The sequence below is a fragment of the Passer montanus genome, unplaced genomic scaffold (genome assembly GCF_014805655.1).
Source record: "Passer montanus isolate IOZ18808 unplaced genomic scaffold, ASM1480565v1 scaffold2, whole genome shotgun sequence".
Lineage (NCBI taxonomy): Eukaryota > Metazoa > Chordata > Aves > Passeriformes > Passeridae > Passer > Passer montanus.
In genome coordinates this window covers 14,819,297-14,840,803 of record NW_024366591.1, presented here as the reverse complement: position 1 = coordinate 14,840,803, position 21,507 = coordinate 14,819,297, and the positions used below count along the sequence as shown (strand labels likewise).

Sequence of the window (21,507 nt, the reverse complement as noted above, 5' to 3'; positions counted from 1 at the left end):
GAATGATCCATCTGCTCATTGTTTTCCAGGTATTATTCTCTAGGAGCAATAACTTCAGCCCCTTCATACAGGATGCTTCCTGGAGATTAATGATCAAGTGATGGCAATGGCTCACAGCTGTGCTCTGAACACTCCACTCATCCCAGCCTGCCATTATTCCCTAGAAAATTACCCTGCCCTTTGGCTGTAAAAATAAATTGCAATGTAAAAAATCCAAACTGAGTTAAATACAGATTCATGTCCTTAAATTTTAAGTGAGGTATTAGGGATGTCCAGCATAAGAATACATCTGGATCTTTTTAAAAATTAATCCTTCAAAACCAAAATGTTTTGTAAATAGCTTTCAAAAAGCTCCTCTGAATAGATGTAATCCTGTTAGTACATGAATCACTGGAAGTGCTGCCTAAAGCATTGTTTGGCAACTTCACAAATGAAAATGAACTGTTTCTCTTTTAATACTTATGTTGTCTTCCTTGGTGGTAATTTCAGATAATCAGCATGCAGAAGGGGAATTGAATCACAGGGCAGGAGCCACATAAATGATAAGTGGTGTAAAGCATTATGCCACTGCCTCCTATCTGGTTTAGATGCCCTCAACCAAAATAAAACCACAAAAAAAATTCCCTGATTCTTGTTTCTTGCTTGTTTTTAAGTTAGTCATAATTCCTCATTAAACATAAATCCCTGTGAACTATAAGGCAAGCATTAGTGCCATTGCTGTAACGCTTACATGAGACTCTTTATTCATAATGTTAATCTCTTGGTGCAGGAGAATTTGCAGCATTAGTACTGCTAAGTCTATGAGCTCTTCCTGTAACAGCAGCTGTACTTTTGTAAGACTAGAAGAATTAACTGTATGTGGAACTGCATTCTTTCAAGTGTGCTCAGAGAGGGATATACAGGCAAGAAATATTGCTTTGGTTTTGTTTGGTTTGACTTTTCATTAAGGAAATAGAGGATGCAAATTTATTTGGCATGGAGAGGAACAAAAAAGAATAGGAAAGAGAATATATAGAGCCCCTATTTTTTCCTAAAGTGACATGCTGGATAGTAATTGTGCTAAGACTCAATTAAATGACCAGAAGAGAAAAACAGGAGCATAAAAATAAAACTTTGCAGTAATAACATAGTTTTCCCCAATTTTCTCCTTCAGTTATATCAAGACAAAGTCCAAGAACACTTTGCTGCAAGAAGTTTCCCATGATATGTCTTGCAGTTAAAGTTCTCTTTGAAGATAAAATCAGAGCACTGTATATCTGATACCTGCTATTGTCAGATCTTTTGGTAATGGTCTTTTTGCTTGTGCAAACCAACACAAGCTGCCATCCTGGTTAGTCAAATACTAATTTCAAAGCTGATTTGTTATTGTCAGCCTGCTTTTTTAAAAATGTGTAAAATAGTTTGCTGTTGAGAATTTATTTGAGTAAGTTGTTATTCTAGAAGTATCAAAAAATACAATGGGCTAAACTATTCCTAAAAAGAAGAATTTTAAAAAACAAATCACTTGCTGTAAATCGCAGATAGCAATTTCATTGATTTCCTAGTTGAAACTGGTTTGTATTGTTAATGGATTTTGATCTTTGTGTGCATGTCTCCTTTAATTTTTCTTCACTTCCAATGCAGTTTGTAGGCATTCTGATTTTGTTTGATTGCTTCCTATTCTGAATGTAATTGAAACTCATTTCAATGTGTCTACTAAGCTAATCTGTCAGACCAGCCATGGTTTCTACTGCCTTTTCAGAACCACCAGTTGTACAAAAACTTAACTGGAAAATACTATCTACTACCCAGTATCATGGCATATTTCTTAATTTTTTAGAAAGAAACTATTAGTTCACAAATGGAAAAGTGCACGAGCACCTATTGAAATTACATCCTTACTGTCCTTGTGGCCAAGCTAATGTGTCAAATGATGGTTCTGACTTGATACTTAGTCATTTCTCTGTGTATTAATTCCTTCTTTCTTTTCTGTCTTTCTCGGTCGTTTCTGTTCCTGCTGGCTTTCCTCTGTCAATTCTCCAATGCTACTCTGTAATTAAAACTAATAAATAACAAAACCATCCAACACCGTAGTTATCCCCGTTTGTCCCCGTTCAGCGTCTTGCAGCCCCCTCAGTCCTCTCTCCTACAAGGCCCTGAGCTGTAGGAATTCAGGAGAACGAGCAAAACTTTATGCTTCCACTGATGCCGTTGGACGTCGGAGAACAACGCACCTTGCAGGGGTAAGCTTGGCAGCCAACGTGTCCTTAGTGTCCCCTGCCATGACCACCTGACTGCCCTGCTTCTTAGGATTGGAATAGCTGCAGGGATACTTCCTCCCCCCTGCACCGTCCCCACCTCTCCAGTTTGTGTCATAGTTGGCTGGATTTTAACTGAAACATGCTACATTATGTGGTGGCACAGCCTGATAATGCACCAAAGAATCCATGTGGAAAAGCACTGATGTTTTCCAAACATCTGTGTTTGCAGAGTAGGTGCCTTAGCTTCGCACAAGGCACAGAGGCAGTCACAGTGCCCCCTTCTCAAATGGATTATTTGCTGCCTTTTAAGGCCCAAGATGGTGTTGCTATTTTTCCCTCAGTGGGGAACTTGTTTTCTCCAGCAGGCTGTTTTCACAAAGGTTCCAGAATTTGATGTCTTTTGTGGCCTTTAGCAAACTGAACTGAGCCCCTAAAATAAAGGCGGGGGGGAATGCATGCACTCACGTGTCTCTGTACACAAGTGCATAGAGTACACTCACTTCATCTGTACTTTATTAGGAGACCAGGCTAGTAAACTTTTCCTCACTAGGAAGGAAGAAGTTGGTTTAGGAGCATGGTTTATAAGCAAGGCTTTCCACAAGTCACTGTTGATTCTGCATGATTTAATAGCAGTACTAGGGCTGATCTGAGCTTTTAGGAAAATCGAAACAGTAGAACGAACTCGTGTTGACTGTGCTCCAGTGGGATGCAGTCAGACCCACTTCAGATTCATTTGCTGAACCTAAGCGGTTATATTTTTCTTGTACTCTACAACCTGAGTTAATTTAGAGTGTGAGAAGAGTTGAAGTCATCTCTGCAAAACATTGTGTAAGAGGTGCTTGCATTTTCATTTGGCCTGATGGGCTGAAGGTCAAGAGGCAGTGCTGTAATTGACATCCTTGTTGGAAGCAGTGTTAATCAAAGTGCCATGAGTCATAACCGCTACTTAATCTTTCAGGCAGAGGGTAGTATACTGAAGTTTAAGCTAAGGCATAGCCTTACTACGTATCTTTAGAGAAATTTCCTAGCACGTACATAGAGCATGGCAGTCTCCTGGCCTGTTGATTCTTCCTCTTAAGTCTTTCTGATTGCAGGAGGTTTGGGGTTTGGCTTTTTTTTCTGAATTAAAAAGAAGAAAGGTTGTTACTTTTTGGTGGAGGAGGTGATATAAAACTCTTGTTAATATAAAATGAGTGAGTTAAGAGCTGTTTCCTGTAGCCTGTATGATGTGGAAAATCTTTTATACTTCTGCAAACTTTTGTGTGAATTCAGCTTTTTACTTTATTGATACGAGAAAAAAATTTTCTGATGCTCTGCTTTCAGTGCTAATAAAGCAGATACAATGGAGAGTTACTGTTAGCAAGCCAAAACTATTGTTCATGGTAGTGCATTTATTCTGGTTCTGTTTACTTTGATAACTCAGCATATCATGTGCTCGTGAAGTTGTTTTCAGTCTGTCTTTTCCAGTTGTTAACCTGGCTTTCAGTTCAGGGGACAAGCATTGCACAGCTTTCAGCTGGTGAGGCTCTCAAGCCCCATGACACACCTGCTACAGGGGTTGTGTTTAAGGCTGGTGAGCAGCAGCCTCAGCATCATGCTGGCTGAGTGGCAGCTCAGTGTACTTTCCAGTATTCCTATTCTTCAGACTCCTGGGGTCTGAGCTCATTATTCCGAAACCATGAAGTTTTTCATCTATACTTAAATATGGGTTGTATGTAGATACCTAAATTCTGATATATTCCCTTAAAGCAGTCGTTCTGTTGTAGCTCTTGTTTGTGTTATTAGAAATGTTTCTCAACTTAGGATTGTATGTTTTAAAAATAAAGATGGAAAAAGGAAATCACTATCATGTATAAGAACAAATGGCTAAATGTATGTGCTGTAAAATCATCCAAGAAAAGAAAGACTAGGATAACTGGTGTACCGTATTTGGAAGCTTTGAGGACATCTGTGGTGTTCACTTGTAAGCATGAATCCAAAATATTGTGCTATATAGAAAGACTGTGACCAAGTATGACCAAGGGGAGGGGGACTTGTTTTGTGTTTTCTTCAAAAGAAATCCTGTGTTTATGAGAAGCAGTGGAAGGTACTCTGTGGCAGTCAGCAAAGATCAAACTATAAGAGGTCATTTTTTTGCCTGTGTAAAAATAAGCCTCGGTAAATTAGCCTATTACATCTTAGGACAGGAGAGAATGATTAAGAAGGATTCTTGTTGTCAAATGCACATCTACTGACAAAGATGGTGTCAGGTTACAGGAGCTATATTCAGGAACTTGTTAAACAAGCTGTAGAAACCACTGACTCAGCACTGCTTTTTCACAGCCCCCCAACTCCTCGTCCTTAACTAAGCTTGCTTTGCTTTCTTTAGCTGTGTGAACTCTGGCTTGACTTTGTCTTTTTGTTTGCTGAGCTATAGACTGACAAAAGAGAAAAGGACCATTTGTCATCCAGCTTTTCAGCCAACTTTAAAGGAGGTCATTTTACTTCCAGCCTCAAAGCTAGATCATCAGCTCCCTCTCCAGTTTGGTAAGTCAAGTACATGCTTAGCTGGACATGAGCTATTGGCAGCTCTAATTGTTCTATTAATCAAATGTGAAACGGGGCAAATGTATTTGATGATGTAGATGTTTTCTCTCTGCAAAAAGAAAAGGAAAGACAGTCCTACTTTTAAAAAAATCTTGCTACTGTTCTGGAGAAGGGGAAGGGTCAGGAAAATACTTGGTTTCATCCTGGTTGGGCTCAGTGCTCACACATCTGGAGAGTTGGAGAGAGGCATTTTGCATGAAACCGTATCAGTTGTGCCAGCAGTCCTGCTTGATAAAGAAACAGGGAAGTGATTTTATTTTTAGCTGCTATGATTGTAGAAGTGATATATAAGTGGAAACAAGCTTTGTCACTCTTTGATTACACAGGCATGCATCAAAGTCTTTGCCTTTTTTGCCTGGCACACCCAAGCAGATAACTTCCCCACCTGGTTCCTCCAAAGTTTCCTCTGCTCAGACACGTCCTCCCTCTCCTGGCAACATCCGGCCAGTCAAAAAAGAGATCAAACCAGAAGGTGAGAAGAAAAGACCAGAAAAGGAGGCTGAAAAGGCCAATGAGGTGAAAACAGAAGAGAGTAAAGGAACTTCAGCAGGTGCTGGAGAATCCACAAGTCAGGAACAGCTCACTGTCCAAGCAGAGCTAACTCAAGGTAAGGAGAACTGCTACTTTAGGTTAAGGAATGTTTTATAATTTTCCTTTCCTTTCTCTAAAATGATGCAACTTTCAGTATTTTTTCTGTCAAAGGTTAGTCTGAATTCTTCACAACAGTCCTGCAGATGTATGTTCATCATGAGGAAATTCTAGGCAGGTTGAAGCCCTCCTGCTTCAAGTCAAAACAACATGTCAAACTGCCTCACATAGTGTGGCTTCACAAGCCTCTTCTCTGCCCTTTTGGACAGGAATTTTGTGCCCCATATCATAATACAGCTTTTTTACAAACTGTTGAAGTAAAATAATAATGGTCTGAAGACTTAATTGTACAGGAAAACATCACATAAGGTGTGTGAGCAGTGACAATGTCCAGCTGTGCTAGGCACAGTGCACTTGTGCTGGTAATACTGCTAGCTTGTGTATAATATTGCAAGAGGACCATGTCACAGGAGAGATTAGCAGAATGTAATGGAATGCAAAGAACCAAGGAGAAGAGTAAAAAGGAATAGGGAGAATTTTTAAGGGAAAATGAGTTACTAAAAATAGTTAACTAGTGAACAAGAAACCCACACCAAACCCTAACAACCTTGAAAAGTAGCAATGCAGAAAAGAATGTACACAAAAAAACCCCCACAAAACTGTAAAGTGTAGAAAGGGCAAAAGGTAAATCTGAAAATGAAAAAACATAGGTTTCTTCTAGCAAAAAATTGAGTTCATTCTAAATATGGCATAAACTGTCTCTTGCAGATGAGATAGAAAGTCCAGTATGACCACTGGGATACACAAGTTGGGTTAGTTACAATTCTGAACTTAAAATTCATAGACTTTCCTTTAGTGATCTTTCAGATAACAGTTTTAAGTGTTAGTAATCTTGCATTCAACTGCAGCAGGTATAGTTTGGGTTTGTTCTGTGAAAAAAAAATCATGTGAATTGATTTCTTCTGTTTTATTAAGTCCTGTTACAGTAGTTCCTGTCTGATACCCAGGTGTTTCAAGTTGTAGGTCTCCAGTATAAGGTGCTGACCAGAGAAACCAGCATGCTTGTTTGACTGTTTAGTTCAGGAGGAAGAGAAGCTCCACTTCTTTGCAGCATCTGTCAGTATTTGAGTTTGTGGCAAGGTCTCTTAATATTGAAGCAGGTTATGTGTCTCTTAATATTGAAGCAGGTTATGTGTGATAAAGCTAGTCAAAAGTCAAGCAGTTTGTATTCACATCAAAGAATACACACAAGAATATAAAATAGAGACAAATGAAAGAGAAGGGTACTATAGTCAAAGTAGGGAGCAGTCCTTCAAACTGAATGTGTTTTCCCTAAGGCAGAGGAGGTGGTGGTTGGGACCAAAGATGGAGACCTCAGGCAGAGCATTTTACATGTGAGGTTATGGGATGGCTTTGTACTGCCGATGGAGGCCCCAGCTGCCAAAACTTGGTTGTTGAATTCAAGAATCTAGAGAGGTGCAATTCCTCTAGCATTTGGGCCTGGAGGAATGTTGCTGATTCTTCTGGGACTGTGTTGCAGGTGAATACAGCTCATTCCCTACAGGTAACAGCACTGGCCTTTCACTGGTCTGGTTCACCTGCATGCTGGCTCTGTTCACAGGAGCCAGGAGGTCAGCAGGTAGCAATGGCTGATGAAGCTGTTCAAGCTTTTGCAGGCAAATCTCATACACAACTTTACTAATGCCAGTGAAGCTTTAAAGGTCTTTTGGGTGTTATCTGTTCTGACAGCAGGGCAGGTGTGCATTAAGCTACTTGTTGTGCTGCCAACTTCAGCGCCTGAGGCAAGAAGCAAGCTCCAAGCAGCAGCTCCCTTCAAAGCAACAGCCCTGCCTTGGCCCATGTTAGTAAATTAAAAAGGGCTGAGATACAGGAACTCTGTCATTTATACTGTTTACAATTACAAAGGCTCTCTGGTATGTTTCTGATCCAGGCTGTAATTGCAGCCTCTCATTTTCTTACCTTCTGTCCCCAAGGCTACTAAGAGCACGGCTCTAAATGGCTCCCAAGATTCAGAGTGATCAAATTGCTTACTTTTTATATTTCAACATCCCAGAATTTTCTATGTTCCAGCTACATTTTGGAGGTTAGCCCAGCTTTGGACTGTTCCCTGGGGTTGGGCTGAATACCTGCTTTGGTAATGTGAGAGAATAGTGCTCCATTGCACTAGGGCTAAACTGTGCCAGCTCACCTCAAGGCTAGAGAACAGGCACTGGCACTCTTTAAATTACTGGTGTAGAAGAATAATTTGAATTCATGGTCAAAGCCCTGAAGCAGTTTTAGAAAGACCTCTGTAGTTTTTAGCTGATAGAAGAGGAGAGCAGAGAGGTCAACAGATTGGAATTCAGCACAGAAAACAAATGAATTTATGTTTGTTTACATGATGAGGTATAGGAAGGGGATAAGCAGGGAGGAGACCCCTCTTTAGAAGTTGGTAGTGAGGTTAGGAAAATTGTCACATCCCAGTGTATGGTTAGAAATGCAGATTTATAATCATCTGCTTGCTGCTCCTTATGACTTATTTTACATGTATATTACTGGGCCAGAATCTGATTTCATTGACAGTTCAAAGTCTTCCCTCGCCATGTTTGCCTGTATTACCAGATGGGATTACTCTGGGAATGCTTCCTAGCATTAGCTTTTGTGTTGGTAATGATCCCTGGTGTCTAGAGAAAAGGTGATGAGTCACTTTGTACCTGTGCTAGAGAATGTAAGGCAAACTTACAGAAATATGAAAAAAAAACCCTTTAACATCTTCTCTGCCACATGGACAAAGCTGGTCCTGAATAAAGAATTGATATGAAGGCACTACTGAGATTTGAACACAGGCCACAGTTCACCAATAGTGGCAAAATTAAAAATGCTGTGTCCCATGAGTTGCCTCAGGCTGGAGCAGCTGCAAAACTGAGGATAGCTGGTGTCCTGCATTGGTGCAGGTCACATCAGGCAGTTGATGTTTGAGATCGCCAAGTCACCAAAAGTGACTATCACCAAAACTTCTGGCTCTGATCTTCAGATGTGGATGATCAGACAGAAAAAAATATAATTTCACAATGTTCTCTTTCTGCTCTTCAAACAGAATTGGGCAAGCTTAAGTAATGTGATGGTAGGGACTTGCTGAGTCTGCATAATCCTGTTAAGCACCTGTCAGCATTTGTTCTGACAGAAAACTTGACTTACACTTTCAGCTGCAGGAGCTTTCACATACCCTGCAAAACCAAACTTCCCTGAAGGTATGTGGACCTCTGGCATCTAGAAACATCTTCCTCCTCAGAATCATTTAAAAAACCACATAAGCTTGAAAACACTTTGCAGTGCATTTAAAAGTATTTTCTGTTCTTTTCAAAAGAGTGAGATCTTGGCTGCTGTGTCTGTACAAACTAATTTTCTTTCCCATTAGTTTCAGCAGCCAGCCCAACCCTGCCTCCTGCTCCAGCTGTTTCTCCAGCCCCAGCACTGCCCAAGCCCTCTGCAGGTACAACTGACCCTGAAGAAGCCACAAGGCTGCTGACTGAAAAGAGGCGCCTTGCCCGTGAGCAGCGGGAACGGGAGGAGCAGGAAAGGAGGGAGAGAGAGGAGCTTGAAAGGTAATTCTAGGTCTCTGCAGTAGAGAGGTATGAAGAAATATGCGTGTAGAAGCTTGTGTGTATTCTGCTGTTACATTGTTATATATGAAGCACAGCACTGAAGTGCAGAAGGCACAAGTTCCTCCACAAAACTATGTTTTCCTTTTGGGTTTTCCAGTTGGTGGAATATATCCTAAGCAGATGTTTAAGGTTAAAACTTTTTGTATGTAGAGCTTTAAAATAAGACAGGAGGAGAGAGTAGATCCTTGCAGTTGTGGTTCATTTTTTCCTCAGAGATTAAGCTGTACTTTTTTGTTGCAGCTAGAGAACTCTGCATGGCTGTTTTCAACTTTGTGATCGGCACAAAGTCTCTTACTTTGAGTTGTAAGACCTCTGTTGTGGGTGGTGCTTTAGGTGTCCAGCTGTTGTGACTTAGACCTCTTTGTTTTCTCGTTTAAAATAGACACCCCCAACACCCTCCCAAAAGTTTTGGAGGGTAATTAATGTTACATCTCACTTTCTAATAGCAAATGAGTAGCCCATCTGCATACATGACTGTGGCTAAGCACAAGTTGGTTGTTTTTTTAGAGAGCTGTCATCCCTCTGGAATTTGCTGGATTTCTTTAACCACTTTGCTGATAGGAGCAAGGCTGAACCAGTTAAAATGGCCTGGCTTTCCAAAAGGCTCACAACACTGACTCTCTCAAAAAGAGTTTTAAAGAAAAAAAGCTGCTGTGGTGTAAGAGTAATATGGTGGATAAATACTAAGTCAGAAAGATCAAAAATAAAAAGTAAAGAATAATCAGTTTTTACAGTGAGAGGAGTTTCCAGTGTCTGTGCAGTGCCTTCATAAAAGAACTTGAAAGGAATTGAGGCCAGTGAGATGATGTTGGTCTCCAGTGACATAAGTCAGTTGTGAGAAGGTTGAGAGATATCTTACATTGCTGAGCTACAAAATGGAAGCTGAATTGCTGTACTAACAAGCATAAAGGAGTGTGTATAGGAAATAATCCTAACTTGACTACTGGTGTTGGTCTCTGGATGAATTATTTCTGAGGGAAAAGATCTTGGTTGGAAATGAATATGTGAAAGTATCAGGTGAGTCATGGTTGACAAAGTAAATGAACTGTTACAAGTTAGTAGAAAACAAGAACAAAATGAAAATGTCATTCTGAACGACCCAAGATAAATCTACTTTTTCAATGTTGAGTTTTATTTTTTCTTTGCAATAGTAAAATTAGTCAAACTAGAAAAATAAGTGCAGACAGACATCAAGGAAGATCACAAGCACAAAACAGTTCCCATATGAACATCTACTAAGGAGGTGAGGATTATTCAGCTGGGAAGATATGCTTAAAAGTCCTAAATAATTCAGGAAACATCAAAGGCAAAGGGAAAAGTCACTCACTTCATAACACAAGGATATGAGGGGCCATTAGTAAGGTTAGGAGGTAACCTTCAAAAAACAGCAGAATTAGATACTTTTTTAAATCAAGGAATAATCATTGCCATGAGGTGAGATGGGTGCCAAAAATGCATACTGTTTCAAATATGGTTATAGCAGAAAGGAGTGTTTTCCAAAATGTATTAATCAAAGATACTATTTCTGACTCAGAAAGTATGCGAGTCATGGATTAGGCAGAAATACGCTGGAAAAGTTTTGGTGTTGAATTGCAAAGTTATTTATATTCCATAGGGCTTCATGTGTGGCCCCCCACCATGGGAAGCAGAACAGACAGCTTAGGAATAGGACAGCAGTGCTGTCAGATCAGGAACCTGGTGGTTTGGCTTTTCTCCCTGATTTATTACCTGTGTTTCTTATGCTTATTTAATGATTGCAGACAAAAGAAAGAGGAGTTGTCCCAGAGGATAGCTGAAGAAAGAGCTCGCCGAGAAGAGGAGGAAGCTCGCAGACAAGAAGCAGAAAAACAAAGGAAGGATGCAGAGGAACGGGAAAAGGAGGAACGGCTGCGCCGCCAGGCAGAAGAGAGAGAGCAGAAGGAGAAAGAAGAGATGGAGCGCATTCAGAAACAAGTATGCCTCCCTCTTGGAATTTCTGGGCCAGTCTAGCTGGCCCTAGTGCTACACCCACAGTGAAGTGGGTGTAGCAGCACTTCTTACCTAAATTAGAACAATATTTACAATTTAAATGTTAACTGAAAAGTGTTGGGACAGAGTTTATTCCATAGAGTAATTCAAAGAGTGGAGATCTTTGTACTTGACAGAAACATGTGGTAGAGAGTTGAGGTTTGGGGTTTTTTTCCCTCTCTCCCTTTTCAATGTGTTTTTAACAAATTCTTTCTTATTCCTCGTAAATTGGGATGAAAAAAGCAATATAGTTGTATTGAGGAATTTTGGTAAATGCTGTTATACCAGAGAATTCTTTGTCCCAAGACTTACAGCAAGTCCAGGCGTAAAGATAAAGATTCACTGTGTTGGAGATACAGTACTGCTGAATTCTAATCCTATGTCAAATTCTGCTTTTGTGTGGGGCTGGTGGGAAGGGGTAGATTTAATCAAACCAAGGAGAACCTTTATCTGGCCCAGTACTCCAGAAATCAGTCGAAAGACGTAATAAATGAAAATTAAGTTTTTCAAGTACATTCATTTTTGATGGGCATAATGTTGGTTTACTGATTTCTGGAGAGGCTGTGGTAAGCATTCTGGATAGGATTTGATTCTTCTCACCTGTCCTCTTACTTCTTGCATGTGCTTCACTTTGTCTTGTAGACGTGAGGTTTTTCTTCTGGTGTATAAATGTATGCTTCTGATAATAAATGTTTAAAGGACTGTGTTAGTGAATATGGCTGAGAAACTCCATTCTTCTTTTTCAGAAGATTTGTGCTACTTTCTTTGAAATGTTAAACTGAGGCTTAACTTAATTTAGTCTTCAAAGATAGCATGTGGCCAAGGCTTTTTTGGATGTTAGAGATGCAAAAAATTATCTACTGTAGTGGTTTCATCATATAACAGTGTCCCAGTCAAGGAGCAAGGCCCCTCTATGGTATATTCCAGACAAATTTTGCTTTTCATTAAAAAAGCAGAAATGGAAAGTTTGTGCAAATGAGCCTGTGGCTGTTTGCCCTTGGTCTCATTAAACAGTTATTCTATTAGCCAAAGAAAACATTCTGCTGCATTTGTTTTACTCTCAAAAATATCCACCACACAAAATATGAATCTCTCTAATACTTTCCTGGCTGCTGTTTTAATGCTGAAGGCTGGAAAATTTATTCCTTATTTGTCATCTGCTGTGTTCTGGAACAGGCACAGAACCAAACATGATGTCCATTATTTAGTTATTCTCTCTTAATGCTATGCAAAACATGGAGATTAATCAAGAAATGTGCAATTCCATCTGAAAAGATTATGGTGACTTGTAAACCCCAAAAGTGTATTTTCTGGGTGTTGTAGACACACATAATGAGATATACAGTGTAAAACTTGTCACTCCTTGCTTATTTTTCCTTGCTTCTTTTTCTTTTGCCACAAACGTAGAAAGAAGAGGAAGCTCGCCTGCGGGAAGAGGCTGAGAGGATTCGATTGGAACGCGAAAAGCATTTCCAAAGAGAAGAGCAAGAGCGCTTGGAAAGGAAGAAGGTAACTCAGTCCATGCAGAGAAACTGTGATTGGTTTTGCCTTAGCAGTCTGTTTCCACCTGAGCAGTAGGAAGTAAATGATGTAAATGTGCTCTCAGAAAGGCTGCAGTCCTCATTGGCCTCATGTGACAATGAAGGGAATATTGCCAACAGTAATAAATAATTCATTTTTTTTGCAATAAACAGATACAGCTGATAAATGACAAGCAGTTGTGGTTTGGGAGAAAGATATTCAAATTAATGCCAGCAAACATTATTTTACCCATTTACATTTCATTGTAGAGGCTTGAGGAGATCATGAAGAGAACTAGGCGTGTAGAAGCTGTAGATAAGGTCAGTGCTGCTACTTAACATGTGTAAATATTGAACATGTTTCTGGTTTTTTCCCTACTGCCTTTTTTAATTTACAAAACTGTGCTTCCTTTGTAGAAATCCAATGACCAGCAAAATGGACATATATCAAAGGCAAATATTACTGGAGAAGCAGGTATTGTGTTTAACTGTGCCCTGAGCACAACAGGTGAATAAATGCCTACTGAGCACAGTGATTTGGGAAACAGTTCTGAAATTTGGCACACTAACTGCAGTAATAAAAACTATGAGAGGAATATAAATTAAATCTTAGCAGACATTATTTATCTTTTCTGTATAGGTAGTTAACCATTACTAAATGAGTCCAGTGTTTTAGCAACTTGGTCTCATTGGTGTTTGACAAAAGCAATTTTCTTAGCAAGTTTATTTATAAAGTGAAAGGAAATGATTCTGTGATTTGGATCACAAAATAAACTGATTCTAGTTTGTTTCTTATATTATTTCAGATGTGGTTGTTGCAGATTTACTCAATTTTCTTAAAAGATTATTTCTTGTTAGTCATTAAAAGAAAGTGTTCATTGTTCTAAACATCTCCCTGCGACTTCTTTCTTCCACACCTGCTGCCTTATTCACTTGACCTGTATTTATTTTTTTGACAAAATTGAGCTACTACAAAAGCTTACACTTTTATGCGCTTTACACCTTACACTTTTATGCACTTAACACACTCTTATGCTTTTCTTCTACTCTATTCCCTCTATTTCTTTTTAGGTAATTTTCTATATAAGAAAAAAAATATATATTTCTTCCTTTATTATATACTTATAATAAAGGAAGAAAAATAAAATGTAGCTTATATTCAACAATCACCAGGTGTGAATTAGCATTGTTTAAAGATACTGAAGTCAAGCTATCAAATGGCTTATCCTACTGTAGCATAACATTAAATGACATTAATCTTTTTCTCTTTTGTATTTGAGTGAAATGGAAGACAGCAGCAGTGACTGATGGATGACTTTTTTTCTTGATTTTTAAAGTGAACACTATAATTAGTACTGTCAGGAAGCCTTTTGATGCAGATTTCATTACCCATGTTTGTTATTTGTTTACATATTATCTCAGTGGAAAAACGTTTGTGATCTACTGATACAGGACTCATCTGGGATGCCATCTTTGTCTTTGGGCACTGTTGAAAGTGTTATAAACCATTTAAAGAATTCCTGACACTATAAAGTGTTCCACAACTGTTGGCTAGTGCTTTCCCTCCAGAGATAGACAAAAAGTAGTCTTTTATCAGTTTCCTAAGGCAGAGGAGACTTTGGATCTCCATTTCCCCAGGCCCAAGGGAAGGTCAGAATCCTTGAATGACTGAATAAAGAGAAGACTGCTCTCAGCCTCAGGGCTGCTCTACTGTTTGACTTTGCATTATCTACATGTACCATTGAGTTAAAGGTATATTCCAGCCACATGAATCTCCCTGACTATCCACAAACCATTTGTTTTAAATTTTTTTCTGAAGTCTTACTGTTTGCCAAAACCTGAGGAAACATTTATGGGAATGGCCAAATCACACAATGAAAAAAATCCATCACCTTTTTGTCATTTGTCATTTTGTCCTCTGCTTCAAAAATATGAGATTGTTCTGCATTTCCAAAGCAGAACAACTTTTTCTTCTGTTTTTTTTTCCTTCTAAAAGTTAAAGCAAATCTATTTTCCTGTTACTCAATTTGTAGAAGCACAGAAACCCCTATTTCTAGTATCTTCCATATAAAAACTGGCCAAAGATCAGACTGAGGCATTCAGTATAAAAGTCTTCAGCCCAAACATTTGGAGTACAGTGAAATTGAGCAGCTGAAGGAGGGGCTTACCAGATGAGGTTTTGGGTAATGTAGATAAATGTGTCCAAGCCTAGGAATACTGACTTGTCCTTGCAATTACTGTGGCAGATGTTAGCAGGGTGGGGTGCAGTTGCTTCCTCTTACTGACCTGAACATGAATAGAGGGACTCTAGATACAATGCAGAAGGCTGTAGTTGTACTTTAAAAGAAAACCACAGGGCGGGCCAGAAACATGTATTACATGGTTCTGGCATGAGGGACAGGGATATTCTCATTTTATGTTGCTCTCTGCAGTGTTTTATAGTAGTCATTTGGTACTTATTGAAAGAAGTGGAGATCCCAATGGAGATGTTTTTTTTTCTTGATTTCCTTTTCAGTCACTAGAATCAAGAAATACCAGTGTATGGAATGAGTAATATCCAAGTTTTGCTGTATTTCATTCGCTATTACTACTTGAAAAGTCCCAGCACAACATTCTATCAGATATCAGTCTCTTTTGCCCACTGGCTTATATGTTGGAATTGTGCATATGATTGTAAGATGTTTATTCTTGTTCACAAAGCTATGGCTTTGAAATCTGGCTTTCTGACATTTACTTTGGACCTGAAACAGGGTTTGTGTGCCCAAAAAGCTGACAAGAGGAGATGGGGTTGGCTAGAGGGGTGGGGAGGGGTGTGGGAACCCTATATTTTTTTTAAATTGTAACTCGCCTTGGCTGTGCTGGCTTTTGTAGAAGATATTTTACCCTAATCCCCAGTGTAGATGCTGCTGCTTGGTTTTATGCAAACCTGTTTTCTCTGCCCAGTCCCAGGCAGTCCTGCCTCTCCCTCGGAGCCGGCAGCGGGGCCGCAGCACGCGGTGCCACCTCCACACAACGGGACAGCAGTGGCGGTGCCACCACCACATAACAACGGGACAGCGGCAGTGCCACCATCACATAACAACGGGACAGCGGCGGTGCCACCTCTGCACGGCGGGACAGCAGCAGTGCCACCTCTGCACGGCGGGACAGCAGCAGTGCCACCTCTGCACGGCGGGACAGCGGCCGCCTGCGTGCGCACGGGGGCTGCACAGCAGCCCCCCGCAAATGTGGACAGGTAAAGCATTGCCGGGTGTCAGCGAGCCCTGTTTGGAGGAGGAGGGCTGCTGGAATAATAAATTGTATTCGCATCCATGAGTTTATTGGCTAAATAAGACGCAGCTGTTCAATCTGCCTTGTTTGCTGGTTTTTAATTTTTCCTCTCTTAAGGAAAGAACTTTATCATATTTCAAGAGCAGTAACTGATTTTTGCTACATGATAGGGTGATTTTTTTTTTTACAAAATAGAGCGTGTTCTTTGCAGTGTTTGGAACAATGTGTTTGGCAGCAATTATTACATTTGTTGAAATTTAATAGAAAGAGAATTTTTTTCTGTTTGTGTCCCTGAATTAAGCTTCATAAAACCCACTCTGGGCTTGCACTGCTTATTTTCTTAATTCAAATAATGAATACTCTGGTTTCAACCTAGATGTTTTGATTTCTAGACTGCTTGAAGTATTAGCAGTGGTGGTGTGGATATGTCCTTTGTGTGAGATATGGGATTAGTCACTTTGGTTATGCATTAAAAAAACACCTTTGTTCCTCATAAGGAGTATTTGAGGAGGCAAATACCATAAACTGGATGCTCTCTGTAGCCATGAAGCAAGCCACTCAGATTTTGAGAAATAGTTGAAAAGCTTGAAACCTCAATATTGAACTGAGTGACATCCATTACATAAGCATGAGCTGTCAGTTATTTTAATTTTAGTGATGCAGAATGCCAAATAATCGCACAGTCCTTTCATGTTTTATGTAGGTACTGCCAGAATATGCATCGAAAAACTTGAATGTGGGAAGCCATTGTGCAGTCTGTAATGGACAGTATGCTTCAGGGTGTGATTGGCACTAATTGAAGGAGGAATTTGCCCTTTCTCGATCCCTCCATATGCCTGGGGGATCTTAGCCTGCTGTCATGCTGACAAGGATGCTCCTGCTGAGGGAAGTTCTGTCAGAGACACTGAGGTGCATTGGATGAGCTGCTCAGAGCTGCCTCATAATTGTCTTGGGCAGCTATTAAAATGTTAATCACTCCCCACCTTACAAGCACCTTGATGTTTGAAATATAAAATGTGCCACACTAATGAGTGCTGCCCTGTACCGTTATAATCTGCGTGGAAGAACCTCAGAATGACCACAGTGGAGAATGAATAAATGAGATTGAAGAACACTGACACAAGTAGGAAGCACATGTGAGGTTGTGGAAGGGAGAACTGGCATGCCAGGTTGGATTGTGTCTGCTTCAGAGGTACATCCACAGTGCCTGGGAAGGTGAAGCCTGAAGCACTTGGTAGTGTACCACAGATTTTTGTCACAGGGTAAAAGCCACAGGTACCAACACCACTGCTACAGTATCTTGTGTGCTGTGGTTGTCTGGCATCCAGGTTCACCTGGCGTGGTAGCATACACAGGGGCAGTGGGTGCAGGTTGTCTCCTGAATGAGCACCTCACTCTGGCCCTCAGCAAGATTTGTCTTTTTTCTGAAAAAGACTTCTTCATGTTTTAAGGGCAAGAGGGTGAGATTTCTGACCAGAAGTTAAAAAGGTGTTACCTGGGGAACTTGTGTCATGTGCTTGTGTGGTGAGAGGATGAAGTGATGCAGAACCATACAAAAGCCTCATCCATAGCTCACTTACAGATTTTTGCCTGTACTCCATTCCCTAATTCTTTCCCCAACATAGGTCATGCATGCTACTTCTTAGAAAAAGTTATTTCACTACAGTGGTTTATGTTGACAGTACTTTCCTTATGGTACTCTGTAATTCTTCTTTTCTGTGCTGTTCTCTACAAACACTTGCAATGCAGTGCAGAACTCCTCAGTGAGCACAGTTCACCTCGTGTCTCCATCCTGGGTGCATGGAGCTGGGTCTGGGTAGGTTAGATAATCAGTTTTTAGAAATATGCAGTTGGTCTGGGTGATTGCCTTCATATCTTGCCCTGGAAAAGAAAGCTCTCCATTGCTGACTGGTTTCAGTGCTGTTGTCTCAGTGGATTAAAAATAAGCACTATTTATTTAAATAATCCAGAAGTCTGGGATACATTTTGCTGTTAATGTCTATCTATGTCTCCTCTGTAAAAATCCTCTCAATAAATGAGGTGACTGACATCTTCCCTCAGATCAGAAATAGCAGCTGTGAAAATATTCTGGTGTTTTTCAAAGGTCTGCAAATCTGTATCTTTTTTTCCTATTCAGTGTTGATTTCTGATTAATGATTGGAAGTAGATATACTGAATTCTGGCCTTCTTTATTTTTTAGTCTCTTCAACTTCTAATTTCAGGCTGTGTCTACATAGAGTTTTCAGGCTGTGTTACATAGAGCTAAAATTATCTACAACAGATACAATTTTAAGTAATTTTAAATTTTTGGATGTTCCAGTTTCTTTAATTAAACTGGCTTCTCTTTTCCCAACATCCTCCAGTCTATGTTGTTAATATTGATGTGTCCAGGTCAAAATGTGAAGCTGCAGACATACTCTTCAGCTGCCATGGAGATGTCCTTCAGATGTGCTTGCAAGACTGTTATGTTTGGAAATGCATTCTCAACAACTTAGGCAACTTTTTTTTCCTCTATTACATAAGTGTTTTGCTACACGCACACTTATGGAATATGTCAGAATGCCAAAATTATCTGGTTCTTTCTGCAATATTGTATGCCTGAAAAGGATATCTCTGCTGTTGCATTAGACACTTTGACAACATTAAGAATGTAACATAAGACAGTAAGAACAGCTGTAGCAGGTCAAAAAACCTTTTCTATTTTTTTGTGTTCTTTGCTTTAAGGGCCTGTAGCACAATGTAAAAGGAAAAAAAAAAAGTAAGTACCAGGAGATCCTCTGGCCAATGAAGGGTTGCTAAGCATTGTAGTCCAAACGCAACCATAGGCTCAAGTAGTCCCTAAGCTGCTAATTACCAGAAGCTGAAGGGCATACCAATCTCCTAGGAATTCATCTAATCTCCTTTTGAGCTTGTGGTCTCTAAGATGTCCACTGGAAATTAATTCCACTGTTCTGCTTCCCCCTTTGTTTAGTCTAAATTTGCACCTCTAGTCCTTAGGTGGATCAAGCAGTACAGAATCTAGAAGATTTTATACCACAAAATTTAGAATATTTATAATCCTGATTTTCTTTTCTGTACCCCCTTTGTGATTGTAGACTCCTCTGTCTCAAAAGACATTGTTCGAGTCTGAACAAATCTTGCTCTGACTCCATGTGCAGTACTGGCAGTGCCGTGACACATAAGTATAAAATATGAAGCATTATTTATTCACTAAGTCAGCTGATAAATTGAGTAGAAAAATTCTGTTTGCAGAAGCAAAAGGCTTCTTCATTGCTCTAATACTTGTTGAACTACTGTGCTGTTTAATTTATATGAATGAGCAGTTGCTCTCTTTCCACCTCTTTCTAATCCCATTCATCAAACTTGGCATGTTATCCTAGCTCTGGTATGGCTATTGGCAGTATATGGGGATAAAGTAAATAACAGGATACTTTCTAGTGAAAAATAACCTAATGACCATACATGACAGAGCAGCTTTTAATAGTCCTAAAGCATTTTACAGATTCTGCTCCTCATCTTATACATGTGGGTCTCTGGCACAAAAGGGTGATGCGACTTAGGAGCTCTTCCAGGCAGCCAGCAGGGTTTCTGTACCTGCTCTCAAACTCAGTGCAGTGAAACATATTTTTCACTTAGAAATTTACCCAGCATATCCACAGATGAGAAAAAGGGGAGTGCCTTTCTGAAAAAGAATTGGTGATGGTTTGAAAAACTGGGAAGGCTTGATATGAACACCAGCGTGTGATTCTCACAGGAAATCTGAGCTTTGGATAAAAAAGCATTGCCACTTTCAAAAGAGCAAGGTTTTGGTCTCTTGGGGAGTACTGTAAAACAATTCTTTCGTTGTTTGTGCAAACTTGTACAAAGAAGCCAGCAAATGAAAATATACAGTGTGCCAATTACAAGCAGGTTTCTTTTTAAGAGTAGTAAATGTGCTGTCAGAAAATAAGCCTGTGAAACCAAGCTGCCTGCTGAAAAATGGCCTGAGGAAATTGATAGCCAAGTTTCAATCTAGGAAAATTGCATCTGTGCCTTTGTGGCCGAAACATTTCCAAACAACCTGAACAGTTGCAATGGGACCTAAACAGGGAGTAGGTACCCAGGATTGCCAGGATCTAACTGTTTGAGGGCTTTAGGAAGAACCTGTGAAAGATGACAAGATTTTTGAGTATTTGTTGAGTACTTGCTCTTGCCTGAGGAGCTTATGGTCCCATTACTGTCATTACTGAAGTAACACCTTAGTTTCTCCTCTGTGGCAGGATAGGACATGCCGTGTGTAGAGTCAGAAGGATTTGACAATGCAGCACCTAATAAAGGGGTGGGAGGGGAGGCCCAAGGCTGTGAGACATGAGCAAGTATCATCTGGGGACAGTATGTGTAAATGCAGTATCTGTGCTTGTGCTGCTCTGGACTGGGGGAGAGGTGCAGGAGCTCACTCATAAGGTATCTCTGTCACATGGCAGGTAGAAAATGAAAGTTCAGATTGACAGGAGGGGTTCTGGGAGAGGGCTCTTTTGGCTTGGACGTGATCAACAGAAGTGTGGAGCTGGGTAGTGCCTTGGAAATGACCCCTAAGATCATTTATGGGAGAAGGGAATGAAAGGAGCACTATATTGAAAAGGGAGGTTTTTTCCTCTGGATGAGTGGCATATAGAAAAAGCTGCTCCAGAGCTGGTGGCAGGAGGTGATCCAAGAAATAATAAAAATAACAGTGATCTTATCCAAGGGCAATTTCATTGGTTTGCAGTAAGAGGAAGGGTACAACAAAGGTTATGAGAGCTGAAAAAGATGTTAGGAGCTGTAAATTGCATTATGTGGGTGGTTCCAGGTAGTGGTGGTGCTGCAGAGGTTTCCTTACTGATTCCCACTGGAATTGCTTCTCAGACTGCAGCGTCCACTCTGTAGTTCTGGCTATCATGTAGCCAAAGGTAACTACTATCCCATGGGTTTAAGGGAAGGAATAACAAGTACTTGGCTGCAAAACCAGTTTTTCCTACTGTGGTGGAAGCATAGTTTTGTTTTCACTGGCTAAAAGAATGCTTGGGATTGATGCAGACTTCTCTTCCATTTGTGCTATTGCTTTGAGGATGACTAAATTTCTGCTCTGTATAAAGTACATAAGGAAAAATTGCTATGTTTCTCTTTCAGCAATCTCAATCCAGAGGAAAATGCAAATGAAAATGGAATGTCTATGCAGAATGATAACTTTGAAGAGATCATGAACCTGCCTATTGGTTCTAAACCATCCCGGCTGGATGCTATGAACAATGATGGAAGCAACAGTCCCGAAATTCCTTTGAATCCAATTCTAGCCTTTGAAGATAAGGGCACTCTTTTGCCTCAGGTAGATAGTGTTCAAACACATCAAACAGCAGGTAGGTTTGCTGTGGTTCACTAACTCTTGTAATTTGTTGTAATTGACAGAGGTCTCAGAGCTCCCAATCAGCTTATATTGATAAACTGATTCATTTAAGTATTTTTAAACTATATTTTTTTAATATTTAAACTCTATTTAAATTTTAAATTTAAATTACTTGGGGACAGGAGCACATCTCTTTGTAAAGCTATGCATGCCAGGCACATACAGCTGCAGTGCAATGGTGGTGAGGCCTTATCGTTTCCTGGAGGGCT

The 21,507-nt window shown here is 40.0% G+C and overlaps 1 protein-coding gene across 3 annotated transcripts in view; it reads left to right on the top strand.

The window, feature by feature from the left end:
* Window positions 1-21,507, top strand: part of MAP7 (microtubule associated protein 7) — a 99,424-nt gene that overhangs the window by 75,641 nt on the left and 2,276 nt on the right. For 2 of the 3 annotated variants that reach the window (XM_039707091.1, XM_039707093.1), the window contains exons 8-17: window positions 2,074-2,222; window positions 4,657-4,766; window positions 5,153-5,433; window positions 8,833-9,019; window positions 10,840-11,032; window positions 12,494-12,595; window positions 12,877-12,927; window positions 13,024-13,081; window positions 15,550-15,841; window positions 21,025-21,251. In XM_039707091.1, coding sequence (XP_039563025.1) covers window positions 2,074-2,222; window positions 4,657-4,766; window positions 5,153-5,433; window positions 8,833-9,019; window positions 10,840-11,032; window positions 12,494-12,595; window positions 12,877-12,927; window positions 13,024-13,081; window positions 15,550-15,841; window positions 21,025-21,251 — 1,650 coding nt within the window. The remainder of the gene's footprint in view (window positions 1-2,073; window positions 2,223-4,656; window positions 4,767-5,152; window positions 5,434-8,832; window positions 9,020-10,839; window positions 11,033-12,493; window positions 12,596-12,876; window positions 12,928-13,023; window positions 13,082-15,549; window positions 15,842-21,024; window positions 21,252-21,507) is intronic. The other variant, XM_039707092.1, reaches the window with a different exon arrangement.